Genomic DNA, 22,047 nt, shown 5'->3' with positions numbered 1-22,047 from the left:
CCATTCCCATGTGCCCTGAAATCCAGGAAATGCATCCCCATTCAAGCATGAAACTGATTTGTTTGCTTGTTCCATAAGTGTTTACAAAACTCAACCCCATGGAAGTGAAACTGTCATTCATTGTTAGAATAGTACAAGCAGGCCTCTGCCAAGATCTGGCCTCCTCTGTGCTATGTGCTGTACCAAGTATCTCCCCTGAAGAGCTTACAATCTAATTAGACAAGACAGGAAAAGAATGGGAAGGGAAACTGAGGCACAGAGCGGGGAAGTGACTTGCCCACAAAGACAGAATAGGTCAATGGTCAGCCCAGGAAAATAACCCAAGTGTCTTTGTGCCTGATTCACTAGTTCAAAGGACCCATCACTTAATAACATATCCCATTTACAAAGCCTCTTTTATCCTGATGAATATTGAAACACATTCTAGAGTTCCACTTCACCCAGCAGTGAAGTGCAACCACCTCTGGGGCAGAACGCACCAGTTGTTTAACAGCGTACAAAAACATTATGCAACCATTTAGAACAAGAAGCAAAGGTCAACACTGGTGATTTAATTCAGCAGAGATACTTGCAGACAACACAAGCTATTTGAGACAAAAATATCTAATCACAAAATGTTGAGGCAAATGCCAGGAGAGACCGGCCCTCTTTGAGGCAGCTGCTCAGAGCCTATAATAGTCCTGAAAAGACAAGCTGCATGCATACAATTGCCTACAGAGAAGAGCTTATTACACAAGAGCCAAAACATAAACTACTGCCGCACCCCCCTCCCCGCACCCATTAGCAGAGAGGCAGGACAGATTGAGCAAGGCCGGCCTGTAGCACATGTGAGCAATAAACTCAGCAATAAGGAGTGGCACCAGACACCCCCACCTCCCACCGCTCCTTAGCCTCTGGTGATCCATCCACAGCCAATTAGAGGCATAAAATCAGTCACTTGCAATCTCAGCACTTTTCCCAGGCTGTTTGTGTCGCTTCCTCCCATCTACCAGCTGCTCTGGGCCCTCGGCAGCTTTGCCTGACTCACTCCCTTTGCTCTTTGCTTTACAGCAATGCTGACAACCTTGGCAAAGGCCCGATCCAACCTCCCTTGCCAGCCAGTAACAGAGACCAACATGCAGGCTGCACATTCTGGTGCTCAGGATGGCGACCCACAGGGCAGCAATTCTGGGCCTCTTCTATCACTAAAGCATTGACTCATTCATCCCCCCACAACTCCCTTTCTATGGCATCATTACCCCATGCTACAGAGGGATACAGCCTTTCACCTGGCTGTCCATCTGCTTTGCCCTCTGCTGTACAGCACGATGGGCACTCACAGAAACGGACCAACAATGACACAAGGGCAATCCCAAGACTCTGGCTTCCTCTGGATGAAGGGTGGCAGTGGTTTATTCTCCTGGCTGACAGGATGGGGCCAACCATGGGGGTGGGTTTGGGCATGGGACACGGCCATGTCCACCAGGAATGGGAATTTTTGTGCATGGGCTGCTTAGCCCTGGTGTAGCCCTGGTGCCCTTTGTGGGTGGCGTGTATAACCCTGACTCAGCTGCCTGCTTGGCATTCTTTCCCCTGGTGTAGAAGTTGGTATCCAATGCAGTACTGCAGTTCCACTGGAGCCTGCCTGCCTGGACCCTTACTTGGGCAGTCTGCAGCATCTGGGAGCCTCTCTCTGTGACCTCACTAAACAGACAGCTCCAAGAGATCCTGAAGGAGCAGCACCAACCCGATGGAGACCCGATGGTGGAGACCCGATGGTGCTTCCGGCTCCCCCTCCATTGGCCCATTCTGGAGAGGGCAGGCACTTTGAATGCAGTTCAGCAGCGCCTGCCCCAGGGCATCCACTGCTTCTTGTCTGGTCCCCTCTCCTCTGCTGTACAGCCCCACCCATCTTCCAGTATCCAGATCCTTCGGTGCCACCACTTCCTGCTTTCCTAAGGGTGGGGCATTGGGCTCAGCGGTGGCACCTTCCACAGCATCTCTAGCAGGAGGCACATCAGCGTCTGCCACGGTGGCACACGACCATCACCACGGGGAAGCAAACGGGATCTTAAAGACACCAAGGCACAGGGAAGATACAAAGTAGCTCCTCTGTTACTTGGGTGATTCACACTCCAGTACTGCCTGTGGCCTTTCCTCCACCCCCACAAGGAGTTTCCAAATCTGCAGCTCTTGGTCCCACTTCCTTATAACAGACCAAGCCTGTCCAGCTGCCCTTTGCTCAGCACATCAGCCAGCTGGTTAGGATGCCGCAGCCGAGACACAGTCCTTCCTCAGCTCTGCAAGAGATGTGTTGTGCGCTCTGCAAAGCAGACAGATAGACCCAAGTCAGGCTGGGCAGGCTGCGAAAGCGTCTCTGGCTGATGCGATCTTATCGCCCCCCTGTCCATCTGGTAAGCTAATTGGAGCCAAAGCTGCAGCTGCACAGGTAAAAGGAGTCCCTGCAGTAATAGTGCAGGTGCCTTCAGGGACTTGTAGTTCTCTTTGTGCAGCACATTCATAGAGTGGGGAAGCGGACGTTCCAGCATCCTCAGAAGACGCCGTGGTGGGGAGACAATCACTCTCAGAGTAATGTCTCCCCTCTTCCTCAGCAATCAGTCATGCCTCAAAGCAAAAAGGGCTAATGTAATCCATGGCTGTATAAACAGGGGACTAGTGAGTCGGTCCAGCATTGGGATTTTAGCCTGTCTATGGCACTGGTGAGACTCAGACTGGAATACTGCACAGAGTTCTGGTGACCACAGTTTAAAACGGATTGACAAGGGTGCAGTGAAGAGCCAGAAAAATGATTTGAGGGTTGGAGAACATGTGAAGCATTGATGGAGCCATTAAAAGAGGCACATGAAAAGATGCAGCTTTACAGAAGCACAAAATGTACCCGAGGCTGCACAACATGCTTAGGCAGGAGTTAATACCAATTACCCTGTTTTCAGACATGCCAGGCTCTTACATTTCTAACTGGAGTCCAGTGGAGCTGCAGATGCTCAGCATATTTGAAAATCAGACCCTCGGGCTTAGCAATATTAGGGATTTTACAGGTGTGTAACTACACTAATGTATGACATGCATCTGACGAAGTGAATATTCACCCACAAAAGCTCATGCTCCAAAACGTCTGTTAGTCTATAAGGTGCCACAGGGTTCTTTGCTGCTTTTACATTAATGTAGCTGCGCCAGCAGGAACCCCTAGTGTAGACAGTCTACAGATGTTTACACTGATGAAAAATCCCTAAGATAAGGCCAGTGTTGGAGCTTTAAGCAGCAGCTAGAGAAAGGCTGACCATGTGCTCTTGACGTGTAACTGCTGGTCCTTATGTTGGTAAGCACAATGGAAAGTATTCCTGATGCTGCAGACCTTTCGCATGGACCTTCTGAAGCAAGAGATTTCCTTTGAGAAAAGGCGCCTTGGCTAAGAAATAGCTGGGGGTCAGCAAGAAAGGTTCCCTCATGTCACTAGAAGGGTAAGGCACCCACATAGGAGCAGTAGGTCTCATTATTGACTGATGGCATACTACTAGAAAGTGACTTACAGATCAAAAGGCAGGAATGGACATCAAGACATTAATGAGTAAATGGGACTGGGAACCAGGACTCTAATGTTTCATTCCAATGTCTCATTCTGTGGGCCTGGGGCAAATCTCTTCACCTCTCTGTCCTTCCCTTTCCCAACCTGTAAAATGAAGATAATGCTTACCTACCTCTTGGATGAGTTATAAAGCGTAATTAACTGAAGCTTGTAAAATGTTCTGAGATCCTAGGTTAAAAAGGCAAAGTAGCCCCAATCTGTTGACCTTCAGGGCAAGTTGCAAAATCCATCTGTTTGCTTGGACTTTTAGGCAGTGCTCCAGGAATGGGAGGGAGGAGTTTTGTTTTCTGCTTGAAATTACCAGGGGATGGAGCTAATTTACTTTTACTGTGAGCAAAAGCTGTTGTGCTGCTAGGTGGTTATTCATGTGTGCAGGCTGCAGTTCCACCTAATTGCCAGGGTGCGCAGAGTTACAGCCAGGACATTTTGTATTTAAAAGTAAATAATTATTAATAAATAATAATCTGGCATAGTTCATCAGATGATCTCAGAGTGCTATACAAAACAGGAAAATATTATCCATCTTACAGATGGGAAAACTGAGGCACTGGGGGGTAGGCAGAGTGACTTGTCACGCAGAAGGGTAATAGCAGAGCCATGAGTAGAAACAATGTCTCCAGAGTCCTAGTCCAGTGCTCTATCCACTAAGCTACACTACCTCCCTTGCATCTGACAAAGTGAGTATTCACCCACGAAAGCTTATGCTCCAACACCTCTGTTAGTCTGTAAGGTGCTACAGGACTCTGTCGCTTTTTACAGCTCCAGACTAACATGGCTACTACTCTAATACTTGACTACCTCCCTTACACATCTATATACAATTGCAGTGGGACTTTCGATTGAAGCTGGAGTTCATTCAGGCATCATATACAAAGCAATGCAATACACCCGTTAATGGTGAGAGCAGTGCCCTCTCTCTCTCGGTTATTACAGAGGGTGTCCACTCTTCTCTCCTTCCTTATTTGTTTCTGGAGAGGGTAACTCTGCTTGAGAGCTTTTTAATTTTGTTTTTAGGGGAGCAAGGGACAATTGTTTGCAAATGCTTGTAATTTTCTACCAAAAAAAATTGAAGAATCTTTTCATAAAGCTTTGAAATAAAACCAACTCGTACTATAAAGGTGTAATTATGAACCCTAAATCTGTTTTGACTAGTGATTACATAGTTTTGGAGAAGGAAGTATCGGCTAGTAGCAGGGAGCTATTAAATTCTTATTCAATCTGTGGGTGGAAATTTCAGAAGTGCCGAAGACTTCGGAGGATAGGTCCCAAGAAATTCGCACTCTGTGGGATAGCTGACAGCAAAGTCACTATAGGGAGCAGTGGCCCAGATGCCGCTGCAGTGTTGCTAGTGCAGATGCTCGATGGCAACAGGAGAGAGTTCTCCTGCCAGCATACTAAATCCACCTCTGCGACAGTGCTGTACACCGGTGCTTAGGTCAGTGTGACTTACATTGCTCAGTGGGGTGGCTTTTTCACACCCCCGAGCAACACAAGTTACACTAACATAAGTGCTAGTATTTACAAGCCCTATGTCTTTATACGCTGAAAGGCAAGATGGCCATTTTGAAAGGGAGTGCTTGTCTAGGGATCAGAGCAATGGATCGGAACTCAGGAATCCTGCATTTTAATTTCCAGCTCTGCCACTGACTTTCCATGTAGCTTTGAGCAAATGAATTCACCTACCAATTTTCCTAGCTGCTGTAAAGTGGGGATAACATGGGTACAGACAGAGATAAAATAATGTTTACACAGAACTTAGACAGAACCATATAAATGGTAAGTGTTATTGCTGTATTGTGGTTTTCTTTTGCTTGTGTCATCCTTAATATAGAACCACCCAACAATTAGTCCCTGGGCATAAACTACCTTCTGTCTCCAGATTTAAAGGGACCTTCAGCCAGCTTAGAGCACTGGAGCTCCAGCAAAACAAGATACAACAATCTTGATATTTTTCAGTTGAAAAACATGTAAGTTTAAAAAAGAAACCCAATCCCGTCAGGACTTCTATAAACATTTAGGAGGGGAAAACTGAGCATGTGTCCAATTTCTCCCCCTCCCCCACCAGCAAGTCACACTAATGTTTGAAAAGGGCTTTGAGACCTGACAGCTGCCATAAAGAAAACACACGTTTTCCTTTCACTAAGGTTGGTGGACTATGGCCAAGGGCTTTAGGATGCAATCAATGTTGCCCATTCTGGGGTTCAGAAGATGTGATGGCAACTGCTTCTGAACAATAATATTAGACCAGGCTGTGGTGCTTTGGACCAAGCCACCTTCAATTTATTTTTAAATATATTTAAATTCATATGGTCAATATCTCTTTTTTTCCATCAGACTCTTTTGCATGTACCTCCTAAAAGCCAGGGCTGGTCAAAAGTTTTCGTTAAAACTGTTTGACAGAAAATTGGATTTTAGCTTCAACGAAACATTGCACTTAACATTCCTGCTTTCTGCAGAGACCAAAAAAAAAAGGATTTTTCTTTGAAAAACAAAATCCAAACCCTAAAATATTTGATTTGGAAATGTTGTGGGAATGGCTCAAGGTGATTGCTTCATGTCCCCATTATTTACAGGCTAGGCTCTGTGGCCAGACTACACCTCCCATGTGCACCGCCTTCCCTCTCTAAGAGCAGGCTATCACCCATCATGGATGTCCAGTCTATAGAGGGGAATACAGGCATGGGACGCTCACACAACTCCCATGATGCACTAAGACAGCATTTCCAAATTGAAAATGTTCAGTTGTCAGATTAAATTTAGTTGAACTGGAATTTACCCTGACCAAAACTCTATTTTTTCAACCAGCCCTACTAACAGAGGATCTAGGGGAGAGGCACAAATGGCCGTTAAGCATCTGCCATTGTACCTCGAAAAAATCTACCCTTTAGTCTTTTTTCTTATCGAGCGCTGTTCCCTGTGTTGTTTTGGTTCATGAAGCAATTCTAGTTGGAGAAGCAAAATGAACGAGGATCTTCTTGTCTGGCACATCCGGGATACATTTGAAGCGTGTGGATGCGACTGGTTAAGTGACAATGATTCTTGCAACAGTCTTAGCTATGAGAACTTAAAAGATATAAACAAAAATACAAGAAAGCCGAAATAAAGAAAATGCTGTTCATTTCTCCACACACACTACACCCACGACCAGCACCACTAAACCATTGTGCTTCAAGTGCACAGCCAGGATTCAGCAGACAAATCAGTGCCAGGTCAGAGCTAAGGATGCCTTTTAGGGATTCAGCCCCAAAAAGGCAAACAGAAAATATCACACAGCTCATGAGGATTTTGTTTAAAACACTTTTAACGTTTGTCGGAGTTTTGTACAAATCAAAGCATCCCTTTAAAATCTCCATTATTACAAACATACAAAGAAACAACATTATTACTACAAAACATCAGCGACTCGGTTGCATGATCAATGTGTCACTATAAAAAAAAAAACCAACATTGTATATACAAGGCCCTTCCTCCTCTATTATTATTTCTGTGTCCTGAGGGAAGCTAAGAAGCAAAGCCCCCATTTTAAAAAAAAATCCTATTGATACATTTCAGACTTTTTGTAAAAATATGTGAAGTATAAAATTAGATGGGTTTTTTTTCCAGCTGTCACACTCTGGCTGAGTGCAATGATTTCTTAGCATCCTAAAGTCTTTTTAAAAACCAAAACCGCATGGCAGTATCTGATGCTTCAATGTGCTCTTCCATGCTCAAAGCTAACAACGTCTGAAAAGTGCCATTGAATAAATTCATCTTAATAAAAAAAACAAACCCTGCAACTCTCTACTTAAAAAAGATTAATAAAAACTCAGCTAGAGCAGCTAGCCCTGTCTCAAAGGGTCAGTGTCTCATCTCTTTCCATTTGATGCCTGTCTACATTAAGGTAGTTTCTTTCCCCTACTCCCCTGAGGTAGGGTCTCCAACTCCTGAGCACTCTCTCCACCTTGTGTGAATAGGGCTGGCCACCGGGATTCCATGGAGTAACCTGGCCTGGAACCTGCTGACTTGAGAGCCCATCTGCACGTTTCCCCCTAACGGCTGAGTGTTTTTTATCCCCCTCTAAGAGATGCCCTGAGGGCAGGGCTCAGACAGCTGCAGAGCTCAGCTCTCCTCTAATGAGGGTGGGTTAGGAGTACACATTCCAGCTGACCTTTCTGGAGCTGTTTATGGCCTCTTTGCTTCTGAAGTCAGACTGTTTCTGCAAAGCAGAGAACCTTCTCAGCTCTTTTATCCTGCTGGCTTTTGTTGGGAATGGAGGTTGGGGGCTTCTCTGCCCAGCACCCACGAAGCACTTCCTACTTTGTCTCATTACTGACCTGACTGAACTCCCTTCTTGTAACCAGCCTCATCCTACATCTGACGTCAGTGAAGTGGGGTGGAGAGGAGAAGATGTAAAAGGATCAACTTGATCCAGGACTGGGGAGGGGAGAGCGTGTCTAAGACAGCCTCAAGCTCTCCTTCTGCCTTTACTGCAGTGCCAGAGAAGTTAGATTAGCCCAAGCCACTAACTAGAGCCCCACAGGGCCACCATATGGTTATGCACAATTATTCTGTAAGACTCTCAAACCAAAGGTGATCAAAACAGGCAGTTAGGTTTGCCAAGCCAATATTTAAAAAACCCAAGATAAATCTCTACTCCGGATTTTGGAACAGTTTTTGAAAGATAGATAACTGTTCCAGGCAGATCAGCATGCTGCCCCGCTTTCTCTCTGGGGAAGGCGATTTCAGAGCTTCCCTTCAAAGGAGGCACAAAACACTTGAAAATAAAGCTCTGACCATGCCCCCAAAACTCTTGGCAAGCCTGAAAAACAGGCAACAATGGATTGTGCCTCAGCCCAGCAGATTTTAAACTGCAGAGACGGGTCTCCAACATAACAGGATCCCTGTTTTCTAATGTATGAAGTGGCAGTGGTAATACCTGTTCCCAAACAAGTCTCTTCTGGAGACCATTAGTTCCAGGGCCTGGGGGACAGCAAGATGTGTGGGTACACCGCTCCCCGTGGATCACTATACTATATAACAGTATTCAACATATTGAAACCAGACACACTCAAACATGCTGTCGAAGGCAACAGACACCAGGCATTCCATCGAGTCCATAGCGATAGGATAGAAACAAGACTGAGGTTTGGATTCCAGCCGAACAGACAGGCCTCCTGGATTAATGCTGGGGAAGCTCCCAGTTTGTTTTAGGGGGAGGTTATTGCCCCTGACTTCTCAGGCTTTTTGCCCTTGGATAGGGCAGCTGCTTGCTTCAGGAGTTCTCTGTTCTTGGCCTGGAAACATAGTGAAAATGGGTATTTTAATGGCATGGATCATTGTTATCCAAGAACTACCTGGACAGGCATAGCTGGCTTCCTGGATGCAGACCAAAAGGGATGTAGAAGTTGCTGTACTGGATCACACCAGCAAGTCCAGTATTCCATTTCCACCAGCTGGCAACACCTGATGCCGCAGAGGCAGTCCAATGCCAATGTACCTGACCAATCTAAATGGGAAGGGGGGGGAATTCCTTGCCAAGTGCTGCAGGCAGCCAGCTTTCATCACAAAGCACAACAGATGACATGATTTTTCATTAGATAAGATAGGGAGGGACCTTTCAATTCCATGGGGAGTTGCCTGGGAAGCTTCCCTTTCTTTCCCCCATCCCTTTCATTTTTTATTTGTGAGAAGTGCTGAAATAACAGCTCTGGAGACCAAAGTCCACAGAACAAGGTGCAGGATGGGTAGTGGCAGTGCAAGCTCCCCCCACATAGAACCCCCAATCCTCTTCAACTCTGACCAGTTCTAGTGGTGAGTGGCTCGATCGGTATTCCTGGCCAGTTTCATTCTCGGCCTCTTTAGCAGGGCTGCCAAAGTTACCAGGAAGCATTACTGCATTGGTGATTTCTGTGACATGAATCCAGGTCTCAGTGAACAAGAGACAAGACAGATGATTCCTCATCAATCACCAAACAGCCAGCGGGTAACAACTTTCAGTCACTGCTAACTTAGACTGGATTCAAACCAGGCAACTAGAAGTGAAAGGCTCCATTGTATTACTACGAAGCCTCTGTACTACCTCTCTCCAAACTCTTTGGCCTTCTGCTTATCTTGTTGATACAGCACAAGCTAATGACAGGTTTCTGTATGCAAAAGCAGACATGGCGGTTCTGGTTCAGTTTGCAAACTGCATTGAGTGGGCATGCTGGGTGCTAGAATGACCCTTGCCTACAGCTGAGAACTTGTGTGAGCCAAGTCTCCAGCTGCCTTGGGCAGATGGATCACAAACAAGAGAATGGATGCTACAGTATGCAGGGCTGGAGTGGAAAGGAATTTCCTCTGCCTCCTTCAGCTTTTAAGAACAGAGGCATCTACACAAATCTGAGCTCCCCCATAAAAAACAGGACATTACACACACAAAAAAAATCTTAAAAGAGTGAATCTTATGAAAGCTTCCAGATGCCTGCTATACACTGCCACCGTCTGAACATTTATTTTGGAATCATTGGAGAAAAATAGTTTCCAAAACCTCTGCCAATGTTAGCTGAAGTTTTCCCTCAGACACTGGAAAGACCAAGTTCTGGGCTGTTTCATTTAGAGCTAAGTATAAAACACACACACCCAGGAATGACAGGTGCATGAGGGCAAGCCAGTTCAGTTATTTGATTCTTCTTTTATTTTAAAATAGAGCAAGTTTGGTGCTATTGAAAGGTGTTGTATTGACAACTTTGGAGACTGAAGTCCTCTCATCAGCCACAGAACATGTACAGTACAGCTGCGGCAGTACCAGTTTCTCCACACGGTGCCCAACAGATGTGCTTCTGCCCTGATCTGAAGGGACCGTCTCAAGAGATAAAAGGAAGTTCGGTGCCCTTGGCTTCTCTGCTGAGACTGCCAACAAAGGCATCCAGTTTGTGTCAACATTTGTTTACAAGGAACTGGAATGAGAATATCAACTCACTCTACACAGGCCACTTAACAGCCTGCAAAGGGGAACAATTTTGGGTCACTTTGGAAAATTCAAGCAGACAACGTAAGATATCATGGGCTCTGACTCCCATTTCCAGCCCCACAAGCCATCCAGTCTCCTAATTTTTCAGTTCTAAAAGGTGTCTCAACCCCATCCATAACATGACTGCTCAAAGCCTGGGATAGTCTTAGACAACTTATGAAGCTGCATAGTGGACAGGAACTCACAAGCACTGATAGATTTCTGACAGCAACTGTAACCTACAAAAACCTGTCCTACCCTAATAATTAACTTGGGCGTGTGGTGATGGGGAAAGAACATTTTCTGCTGTGTCTTATCCGCACCTTTGTTTTTTTTCCCTTCATTGCTAGAGCGTTAGCTGATTGTAAACGCCAGACAGAGTAATTAAGGAGATGAACTTTGCACTCCATATATGATTTCTTTCTTTTAACCAATTCCCTGTTGACCTACTGCAGACGAGAATCTACCCCGCTGATATACACTGTTTTCATGGCCTGACCAAAAAAAAAAATAAAAAATGGACATTTCCTATAAGCTCACGGACCTCTTTACAATGATATCTATTTAGTCCAACAAAAAGAACGACCCTTTGTTTGTTAGGCTTTGTTCTCCTTGGCTACTGAGCTAATAAATCAAATCAGGAGCTTGGTGGTGCAGTGGGTGGACAAATAGGCCTTACAGTCTTGACATCTGGCTTCAAGCTTGACTTTGGTAGCAAGTAAGATGTGTTTCATGGTTCCCATCCAGTTTGCAGAGGATACAACCATACAATACAAAAAAACTGAGCCCAGGAAGAGAATAGCAAGGGGGACTATAAGGATTCCGATGCACTGGCAGAACACAGCGGGGGCCAAGTCCTATTCTAACAGGCAGTATTTCACGTCAGGATTGAAAGGCATTAGCAGAGCTGTGTGAGTGGAAGCCTGAGAAGTGTCTGATCTACGTAGTGTTCTCAGTCACTCCTGCAAAGATCACAACTCAACAAATTAGTATAGAAATGCCATCACCTGTAACTGCTCCATGACTTCCTTGTGTGTCTTCTCCATTTGGTTCATTTTTGCCCTCATCTGGGATTCCTGGTACTGCAGGTCGGCCTTTAGCTCTGTGATCTAAGGAGAAACAAGCAAGCAGCTTTTGGATGAGTGAGGAGAAAAGGGACTGTTCAGATTCCTTCACTCTGAACAGATGCCCTGCCCTGGAAAATGTCTCTGTAGAAGCCACCTGGAGAAAGGAACATGTTCAGAGAGGCACCATGTGGGTTAACAATGAGATCCTGTAGGCTAAGGAGGGTTCAGAACATTTACTGCCCAACTGCAGGCCAGAGGATTTGCACCAAGAGCTGAGGCTGATACCAAAGGTGGGACCCAGGCAGGACCCCAGCATGGGTGCATCTTCCGTAACCTCAGTGCAATCAACTTTCAGAGGGGCTGACTTCTGATAGCTCGTATTCATTTTTGCCCTGCTGGGCATCAGTAGGCCACTAACCATTCTGTGCCTCAGTTTCTCTCTCTGTCAAATGGAGATAACGATACTTACTCACTTGAGAACGGGATTTCTGGGAGTGGATTAATTAACATTTGTAGCGTGCTAAGTAAGGTATGACTATTATTTAGCAATACTTTGAGTCAGTAAGATGATTCTCACACCATGCTGTGAAAGCAGCCAGAGCTGAGGTGCATCAGCAGAGCTGCCTGGGACTCAGGATTGCCAAAGTAGGGGTACCACAAGTGGGGAGTGAGGCTTGTCTGAGCATTGCCTGCTCTCCCTATGCAAAGAGAGGAGCTATGGGCTTTCTTGGACTCAACCCCACATGCAATCTACCTGCCTAGTACCATTACTTGGACTGCAGCAGTGGTTAGGCACTGGCTGCACATAAGGCTGGGCATACTGAGATAACAAGGCAAAGGAAAAAGGGGTAATGTTCACTGTGTGGCAGTGGATGGTCACAATTTGATCCTCTCTGCAATCCTGGCCCACCCACTTCCAAACAGCCAGAAAGCCACCTTCCTTCCTGCCACAGTGCCTGGCTCTTTAACCCTGGAAATTAACCAGCTTGCAGACAACACCCATTTGAGAGTTCGCTGGTTTCCACAAGGCTAACAAGACAGACACTGTACAAATGTGCAAGGTAAAGACCTTTAAGTAAGTTGTTCATAATTCCCTGTACAGTTTGTGTGTGGAAGCGGTCCAGGGCTGTACCTTCTTCTCTTTCTCCAAGATCATCTGATCCTTCTGGTGCAGCATCTTTTTCAGAGTGGCCACTTCTTCCTTCAGCTGGGCAATAATAACGAAATGGTCCGTGCCAGGGGAGTCCAGGGCGAGGTCTGGAGAAAAGCTGAAAGAGAGAGAAGGGAAAGAATCTCATCACACACCCTTCTACTCACCAGTACATGGAAGCCCTTTCACAGATGACATTGTGACATCTGAATAACCTCATCCATTCAAAGGCTACATTAGGTACCTATGACCTTGTAACCAGACATCATGGGAATTCAGAGATAGTCACATGGCATGATGGCTGATGTCCTGATATGCAATACAATTTGTATCTTGACGAGTTTAATATTAAGTGTTCAGTAAGAAAGGATGGGGGACTGTTAGGAATGTTATCAACCACTAGCCACTGTCTGAGACTACCTTTACTTGCATGGAGACAATCCATTTTCAAACCAAGAGGTGTGGAAAAGCAATGAATGAATTAATGAAACTTTATGCAATCACCTAGGAACCCTCTTTAGGTCACAGGGAATCCATGCGGGGGGGGGGGGAACGTTTCACTAAATGCAAATCAGGACCCTGGTAAACAATGGAACAAGAAAAAGAAACAAATTAACCCTCTAACTTAAACAAACAATAGAAAGAACTCACAGAGGTTACAGCCAAAGTTATCTCGGGGAAACAGGAAGAGATGCACTAGGCTTTTTTATTTTGATTCCAGCCATGGCACAATGATTTGGGAAAAAGCTTCATTACCACATCAAAGGACTATTCAGGAAGAGAGGAGGAGTGAAGGGAAGATATACACATCTTTCTGGGATACCACTCACACGCTGTCAGACACTATGAATCTAACCGGCTGGCTGGCAACTTGTTTGAGTGAGAGGCACACACTCCCCATCTCTGGTAAAGCAGGAAGTCTCCCTATGAACTACCAATGTTCTGTGCAGCTAAATTTATTATGGTGTGTATTGGAATAATGCCTAGGAGCCCCAGTCGTGGACCAGACCCCCCGTTGTGCTAGGCGCTGTACGAACACAGAACAAAGAGATGGTCCCTGCCACAAGTATCTACCTAGCCACCATCTTCTGTTCTGTTTAGTCTTGTCTTTACAATATGTCTAACAGTTACCCTTTGGTGCTACGGAATAGCGTTTCCCAATATTATATGCTATTGCTGCTGTACAAATTATTTGAAAATTAATAATAAATATTGCAAGTATCTCACCTGGACCATATATTTGGACTGTGCATTCAGACCAAGTACTGGTAGAGTCTAAGGCAAATACAGTGTGGCCTAGTACCCTGAAGGCCAAGGATCACCAAACTATAAATGTAACTGTTACTGACTCAGTCTGTGGCCTGAGACAAGTTACGTCACCTGTCCCTCAGTCTCCCCCATCTGTAAAATAGGAATAAGAATATTTGCTGCCTGCCTCCCAAGGGAGTTTCTGCAGTACTATGAAAAGACAGAATCTAACTGGACATACTTTGAATGATGGGACAGGATCTCTGGGACATGATGGAGAAAGGCTTTTCCTCCCTTATGTGGTGTGGTGGAGAAGGGTCCCTATTAGGAATCCAAGGGGAGAAATTCAATGAATGGAGTTGTGCAGGTCATAAGAGTAACAGGACAGCCTTGCTGGGATGGGAAAGAAATCCTGACCAGGGAGGAAAGGGAAGTTTAATACTGCAGGTCTGTGGGGGTTTATCTGCATTAGAGAGTCTTATTGTCATAGAACACATTAACTAACACGATGTTGAATGCTTGGTCTAGACAAGATGTATTTAACTGCATGTCAGCTGGCTGGGGCTAACCCTATGGTGGAACCCATAATGTCACACATAGCCAATCTTTGTCTATACTGAGCATTTAACATCGTGTTAGTTAATACGTGTTCCAGCACAATGTAATTTCTGAGTATAGAGATGGCTCTTGCACACGCAGTAGAGGAGACTCCCTGTTCTTAAAACTGCTCGCCTATCGACCGTTGTAGGCAGCCATCCCAAACGAGAACCTGCATCCCATAACATGGTAACGGGCTACTTCTCTGCAATGCGCCACCCAGGTACCAGATTGGAGCGAGGGAAGCAAAGCAGCCTCCAGCACTTTTATACACATGCACAATGCAGTAATGTCACTCTGAGCATCTCCACTCTCTGAACAAGAGCTTCAGAGCTCCACACACCACATAGACATGCTGGGGGAGAGAGGGAGCAGAGGAGAGCAAAAACTAAGATACTCTCTGTGGAGGGAGAGCCAAGTTTCTTCCCTGAATTGCCAGTTTACAAGCAAGTCCTTGCCTATCATACTCCATTCCTTGGCCACGAGGGGCTCATGGAATCTTAGAACAGCAGGACTGGAAGGGACCTTGAGAGGTCATCAAGTGCAGCCCCCTGTTCTGAGGCAGGAGCAAGGAAACATAAACCATCCCGAAAGATCGAACCTGATCTTTAAAGTGTCCGATGACAAAGATTCCACAACCTCTTTCAGAAGTCTATTCCAGTGCTTAACTATCCTTATCACTACAAAGTTTTTCCTAATATCTCACCTTAATCTCCCTTGCTGTGGATTAAGCCCATTACTTTTTGTCCTACCTTCAGTGGACCTGGAGAACTATTTTTATAACAGCCCTTAACATATTTGAAGACCGTTTTCAGATCCCCCTTTAGTCTTCTTTTCTCAAGACTAAACATGCTCAATTTTTTTTAACCTTTTCTCACAGGTCAGGTTTTTTAAACCTCTTATCGTTTTTGTTCCTCTCCTCTGGACTCTCTCCTGTTTGTCCACATCTTTCCCAAAGTGTGGCACCTAGAAACAGACAGAGTGCTCCAGCTGAGGTCTCACCAGCGCTGAGTTGAGTGGGACAATTACCTCCCATGTCTTACATACAATACTCCTGTTAATACACCCCAGAATAATATTAGCATTTTTCACAGCCGCATCACATTGTTGACTCATTCATTTTGTGAGCCACTATAATTGCTGAATCCTTTTCAGCAGTACTACCACCGACCCGGTTATTCCCCATTTTGTAATTGTGCATCTCATTTTTTCTTCCTCAGAGTACTACTTTGCGCTGGTCTTTATGGAATTTCATCTTATTGATTTCAGACCAACTCTCCAACTTGTCAAAGTAATTTTGAATTCTAATCCAGTCCTCCAAAGCGCTTACAACCTCTCCCAGTTTAGTGCCATCTGTACATTTTATCCATACTCCATTATCCAAGTCATTAATGAAAATATTGACTAGTACCAGACCTATGACAGACCCTTGCAGGACCCCACTAAATACATTCTCCCAGTTTGATAGCGAACCACTTCCAACTACTCTTTGAGCACAGCCTTTCAACCGTGTAACCACCTTATAGTAACTACATCTAGACCACTACCCTAGTTTGTGTGTGATAATGTCATGTGGGACTATGTCAAAAGCCTCATTAAAATCAAGATATATCACATTACTGCTTCCCTCCATCCACTAGGCCAATAACTCTGACAAAGAAGGAAATGTGGTTGATATGGCATGATTTTCTCTTGACAAATCCACGCTGGCTGCTCCTTATCGACCTATTATCCTCTAGGGGCTTGCAAACTGATTGTTTAATAATTTATTGCAGTATTGTTTCAGATATTGAAGTTAGGCTGACCGGTCTATAATTCCCTGGTCTTTGTTCCCCTTTTTAAAGATAGGTTCTATGTTTGCCCTTCTCCAGTCCTCTGGGACCTCATCTGTCCTCCAGGAGTTCTTAAAGATAATCACTAACGGTTCCAAGTTTGTTTCATGAATCCTGCTGTAGCCCAAGGTAATAAATATTGCCAGGAGATTCAGGCTTCCCATGGCCACCCACTCAGGAAATGCTGCACTCCCTGGTTTGCTCCTGTGCAAGAGTACTTATTAAGGCAGAAGAGGAGACTGGAAGAAAGACCCATCTGCCCCCTGAGGTTCTCATCCTATTGCAGCATTAACAAATATTGGCAAGTCACAAGTAAAGACGGAGGACCCAAACTGAAAAAGAGCCTCAACCAGCCTTGAGTTTGGTGCCTAGAAACAGACAGTGGGGGGTAATTATGCAGGTGCAAACTGGGAGTATATTTCAGAGTGGCCGGGCATCTGCCTACCTGATCTGTGTGCACAATCAGGTACTCAGAGGTCCAACTGCTGTAACATGCCTCTGCAATTACTTCAAGGTGAAAAAAAAATCAGAGGGTACTTTTTTAAAGCCATGTCAATAAGAGAAGGGGTTTTTTCCGTCTTGAGTGAATCTCAAACTCTGATGTCAAGTTAGGACTGGAAGCTACAAAATTAGCTACAAAATTAGAAATAAAACTGAAAAACAAACACCCACTTTTTTGTAAAAAAGTGCCTCTTAAGAAGTTCAACCAAAATATACCCGACATATACAAACTGTGGTACAATGATCCCTGCACACTTTAGGGAAGGCCCAATTCTGGGGTTGACACTCCTTTCCTATAACTAATGCCTTTCTCAGGGATGATGTTTCAGTTGTTTGGAGACATTGCTACTAAAGTCAGGCTGGTTTAAAGGGACGTAGTCAAGGTCAACATTCAAATTACACTAAAAATAACTTAGACATTTCCTCCGAACTATGAAAAATCTGCCTAAACAAATATTTTCTAAATGGAAATAGTAGCTTGGTCTAAGGTTGAACTAACTACATCAAAGCAGAAGCAGTTCATCCCAAATCACCCTCTCCATGCCTGCAAACTGAGTACTTTAAGTATAAGCATAGAAATTTTGTTCATATGGGAATATTGTTATTTAATAGCATTTGCTGCTCAGTATTCCCTCAGGACAATATGGGTGAACGTATTTGTGTCTTAGAACTCACCTACAAGGAGCAGATAGATGTTTTTCTGATCTTTCTCTGCTAAAGAGATGGCCTAGGGGTGGCCAGCAGACTAGCTTTTCACGTCCTGGAACTGGACTCTGTCGGTGGTCACAAGTGAAAGGAGTGTTGGTGTATTAACCTAATCCACTGTGAACATTTGTCTATAGCGTAAGATCACATTGAGACAGATATGGCAATTTCATGCAATATCTTTGAAAAACCTTATTGAATTAAGTTTAAATCACTTGGGAGTCCATTGTATTAAAGGCAAAGATGATGTATTATCGTGGGCTGGGACTGCATGTAACCTCTCTTGGGGAAAGAGATGATGTGAACCCTAGGAACGTTATGAACTTCAAAAGACTGTCAAAAGTCCTTGTCAAGACAATACAAAGTGTCAAGCAGTTTGCCAGGGGAATCTCTAGCGGGAGATGAATGCAAATTCCCCACCACCACAGTGCAAAACCCCAGCCTTTTAAAGCTAGGCCCCAGCAGACGATTACTGTCTGCTGATCACCTTTTCCCAGAGTCTCAAGATCAAAGGCCCAAGGAAAGGACAGACTAAACTATTCACGAGTGTGCTAGTTCTGAGCTAAGGCTGTCATCAACTTGTAACCATGGGGAAAACTCTTACCAGAGACTCTGCTGGAGCTAGGGAGTGATCTACGGTAAGCTCATTAGCATGCATGTAGGTTTTTTTATTGTTCTAAGTGTGTTTTCTCTGTAATGTTTTCACCTTCGAGCAAAATGCAGATGATGACCTGGTTAGGCAGTCTGGCTTCCTGGGGATATCAGAGTGAAGGCAGGGAACTGTGCAGCCTGGCAAAACCCAGTCAGAAAGGAGAAAGACATGGGTCTCTGCCCAAGGGAGGTGAGAGCTGTGGAGTTGGGAGCCTAGAGTGGGTGCTCTTAAGGAACCATGGAGGGGGAATACAGGTGCAATTGACCTGAACCATGACACATTTGGTACCTCTATTCAGGAGAAGCTATGGGCTGGGTGCAGCAGGCCAGGATTGAGGTGCTCTGGCACACCTGTTTGAGATGGCTCAGGATTGGACTAGCAACAGGTGCTCAAGTCAAGGTGGGGAACACACCATCAGAGCTCTTTGGGACCCATGAGTGGAAGAGACTGAGATCCCCTGGCAGAGTTGTGGGACTCGGGAAGGTTGGATTTGCTTCAGGACAGTGTTGAGTTGCTCTGACAGAGCTGGGTGGTGACGATACCTAACTTCAGCCTGCGCTACGCCCAGTTCTTGCTAGTGCGGTGAGCCTCTCCACACAGTAGAATTCACCCCCCCAAATTAACCATCAATACTCCAGAATGAGACTTTTTACATCTACAAGGAATTACAGCCCCAGGATTAAACTACACTAGCCACTAAGTGTTACTGTTGCCATACAGAAACAGAGTCATATTTAAAATGGCTGCAACTTATGTCTTGGACAACACAGAGCCCATTGCTGGAGCTTAGGAGCAGTAGTTATAATTACGTATAACTTATTAATGGGATTTCCCTAAAACTAGAGTAAGTGTGTGGTGAGGATCATAGCCTACCAGGGCTTTAAAGTGAGAACAAGATATGGTACAAGAGTAAACTGAAATGAAGTAATTTGAATTATTTATCGTTTGCTACATTTTTTTTTTAAATGGATTAGGACATGGAGCCTTTTTGCTTCCAGGTAACTTGTGAGCAAGCCCTGTTACCAGCTAATGGCTGCTAGATAGTTTATGTGAAATGAATTAAAGGAGCTCACTCCAGTTCCTAGCGAGCAGGTATTTTAAAAGTTCTACCATCACAGGTGGCACTGTCCTACAACACAGTTGGCAGACTCAGCAGAGGTGCCAAAGATGGAATAGAGCACCCTAGAGGTCAAGGTTGAGGTGTATTGGTAGAGGGCAGCTTGCGGCGCTACTGCTTGTGCTGTACCTGCTCTGGCCAGGGGGAGGTGGTGTTCAATCTCCAGTCAATCCGCATTAAACTCAGTTTAAAGAACTGTGCAACAGCTACACCCTAAAGAATTCTTTAAACTCAGTTTCATGCTTTGGCATTTCTTACATCAATAGCCACAGACAACAGGCTAACAGGTGTCCTTAGGACAGAGGTGATTTGGAGTTAAATGATGAACAATTGAGAAGGATGGTGAGCGCTTTTTCAGTGACTTCAACAGCCTTAATAAGACTCTCCAGCACTAATGAACCTATGCTGAGCTCTATGTTCCCAATTCAATGCAGTTTGGAAGAAGAGCCATCGATAGGGACAGTTTCCACATGTGAGACAATTCCCAGGGCAGGAGGGCAACCGGGGGTGGGAGAAAACGATAGGTGATCTCACTTCAGGACGTCAGTGCCTTGAGAAACAGGATAATGATGGGCACCGGGACTCTGTTGGGAAGCAGCCCACTGCACCAACACGGACGGGGCACTCTGGGTAGGGGGGCAAAGCATCTCGGGAGAGGAAGGAACGCTGAGAATCAGAGAGGAAAGGGAGGAATGAAAATATGCATGTACAAGAGTGTAAAAAAAAAATCCATCTCACTCTCTCCTTATACAGCTAGTGAGGTCCGTTCTGCGGCTTCTGCTGCATGCAAGCTCTGATGTCAATGGGAGCTGCACGCATATAGCAGTGGCACAATCGGATCCACTGTGTTCAGAGGAAGCTGTCTATCACTTTCCCTCCCCCAGGACAGGGGGGAGATAAGATTTCTATCTATAGTCTCTCATCTAATGATTGTCTCCCTGCATTCTATTCTTTATTCTGACTGCAGCCTAGCTTTTATTCTAACAGATACCGTTCTAGCCCAGGAGACCCCAAATTGCAGACCAGAGCCCCATCATGCAGCCTGTGGCCACCCTCCCCCTGTCACTGCAGGGTGAGGATAAAGCTGATCCAGGCTGCAGGTTGTAATTGCTGGTGAACTCAACCAATAAGCAGTTTCTAGTAGGTACAAACACGGGGCATCTTTTGATTGTCAAGCATACATTTAGGTGCCAGGTAGGCTTGGCCTGTGGGGTCCCAGAAAGCTGCTAATGCAGCCCTTGCAGTCCCAATGTTTGAGAGCCCCATTCTATCATATAAGCATCCTGCTAGTTGCACTGAATTCTCTCTTACACAAACTTAAATGAGACCACCCACTGGCATCTTCCCCAACCAACTGGCTCACCTGTCACCGTTGGCTGATATGGCCTCAAACTTGGGTTTCTTCTTTGGAATTTCGTTCTGAATAGAGGAGGTGGATAAGGTTTTCTGGCTATGAAGGAAAAACAATGAAGATACATGTCAGAACCTAAAAGGCCTGTGAATCAGAGACTGTCTGGAAACAAGAAAGAGGCACAGATAAATATAGACTCATAGACTTTAAGGTCAGAAGGGACCGTTATGATCATCTAGTCTGTCCTCCTGCAGGCCACAGAATCTCACCCACTCACTCCTGTAACAAACCCCTAACCTATGTCTGAGTTATTGAAGTCATCAAATTGTGGTTTGAAGACCTAAAGCTGCAGAGAATCCTCCAGCAAGTGACCCGTGCCCCACACTGCAGAGGAAGGCGAAAAACCTCCAGGGCCTCTGCCATTATCATCTCCCACTAAAGCACACCCACACAACAAGCTTAGAGAGAAGAGCGCGCCAAGCACAGCAATGGCCAGATAAAAGATCATTCCTTAAAGAGAAACTAGAGTTTATTTTATACAATGTGCCAATCAAACCTCTAGGCACATGACCATTCTATGTTCAAAACCATATATTTTAAAATAAATCTAAGTTGACCCAAAATCAACAAGAACTGTAATAGACTCTGCAATACACAGAAAAGGATATCTTCCCCAATCAGCGCATCCCAAGTCCCCACTGAGAATGCACATCTGGGGGCTGCTGCTGAGGTAAACTAGGGAACATCACCAAGAGTCTCCTAGGAGATCTCAGCTGCAGTGTTTGATCTGAATCAGTCAATTCTGAATGCTGGGGAAACATGTCTAGTGGTCAAGTCAGGAGTCCAAGCTCTGCCAACTGATTTGCTGTGTCATCTGGGACAAGTCATTTCACTTTTTTCTACCCTAGTTTCGGTCACCTGGAAGAGCAAGGCTACTGAATGAGTTAATGCACTTCTGTCATTCATTTGACAAATGCAGTTTAGCTTTCATTATTTGAGAAAACAGCATAATGTCAGTAAATATTCTATAAAACAGATCTCACTACAGAGTTGTCACATTATCAGGAGTTTAGGTCAGAACTACTGGGTCTGCATAGTCATCAAGTCAGAATTATCTAGGCTTTACGAAAAAAGAGCATAACAATGTTAAAAGTCACCACGGTTACGCTGTAGTGAGGTTCAAGACACTTCTCCCACTTCTGTTGGAAGTGGGTCTGATGAGTTTGAAACACTCAGCCCTCCAGTGGGAGGAAAGTGCTAGAATGGAGCAA

General features: G+C 45.0%; 1 protein-coding gene across 5 annotated transcripts in view; it reads right to left on the bottom strand.

Moving 5' to 3' along the window:
* Positions 1-22,047, bottom strand: part of LOC115637739 (protein FAM76A) — a 62,106-nt gene that overhangs the window by 35,811 nt on the left and 4,248 nt on the right. For 2 of the 5 annotated variants that reach the window (XM_030539298.1, XM_030539299.1), the window contains exons 6-9: positions 20,789-20,875; positions 19,960-20,091; positions 12,756-12,891; positions 11,564-11,665 (exon numbers count right to left, since the gene is read on the bottom strand). In XM_030539298.1, the coding sequence (XP_030395158.1) occupies positions 11,564-11,665; positions 12,756-12,891; positions 19,960-20,091; positions 20,789-20,875 (457 nt within the window). Of the gene's footprint in view, positions 1-6,686; positions 8,860-11,563; positions 11,666-12,755; positions 12,892-19,959; positions 20,092-20,788; positions 20,876-22,047 lie in introns of those variants that run through there. The other 3 variants (XM_030539302.1, XM_030539303.1, XM_030539300.1) reach the window with 3 other exon arrangements.

This window comes from Gopherus evgoodei, chromosome 20 (assembly GCF_007399415.2).
Source record: "Gopherus evgoodei ecotype Sinaloan lineage chromosome 20, rGopEvg1_v1.p, whole genome shotgun sequence".
NCBI lineage: Eukaryota > Metazoa > Chordata > Testudines > Testudinidae > Gopherus > Gopherus evgoodei.
Note: the sequence above shows the minus strand (reverse complement) of the source record. Positions and strands in the feature narration are given on the sequence as shown.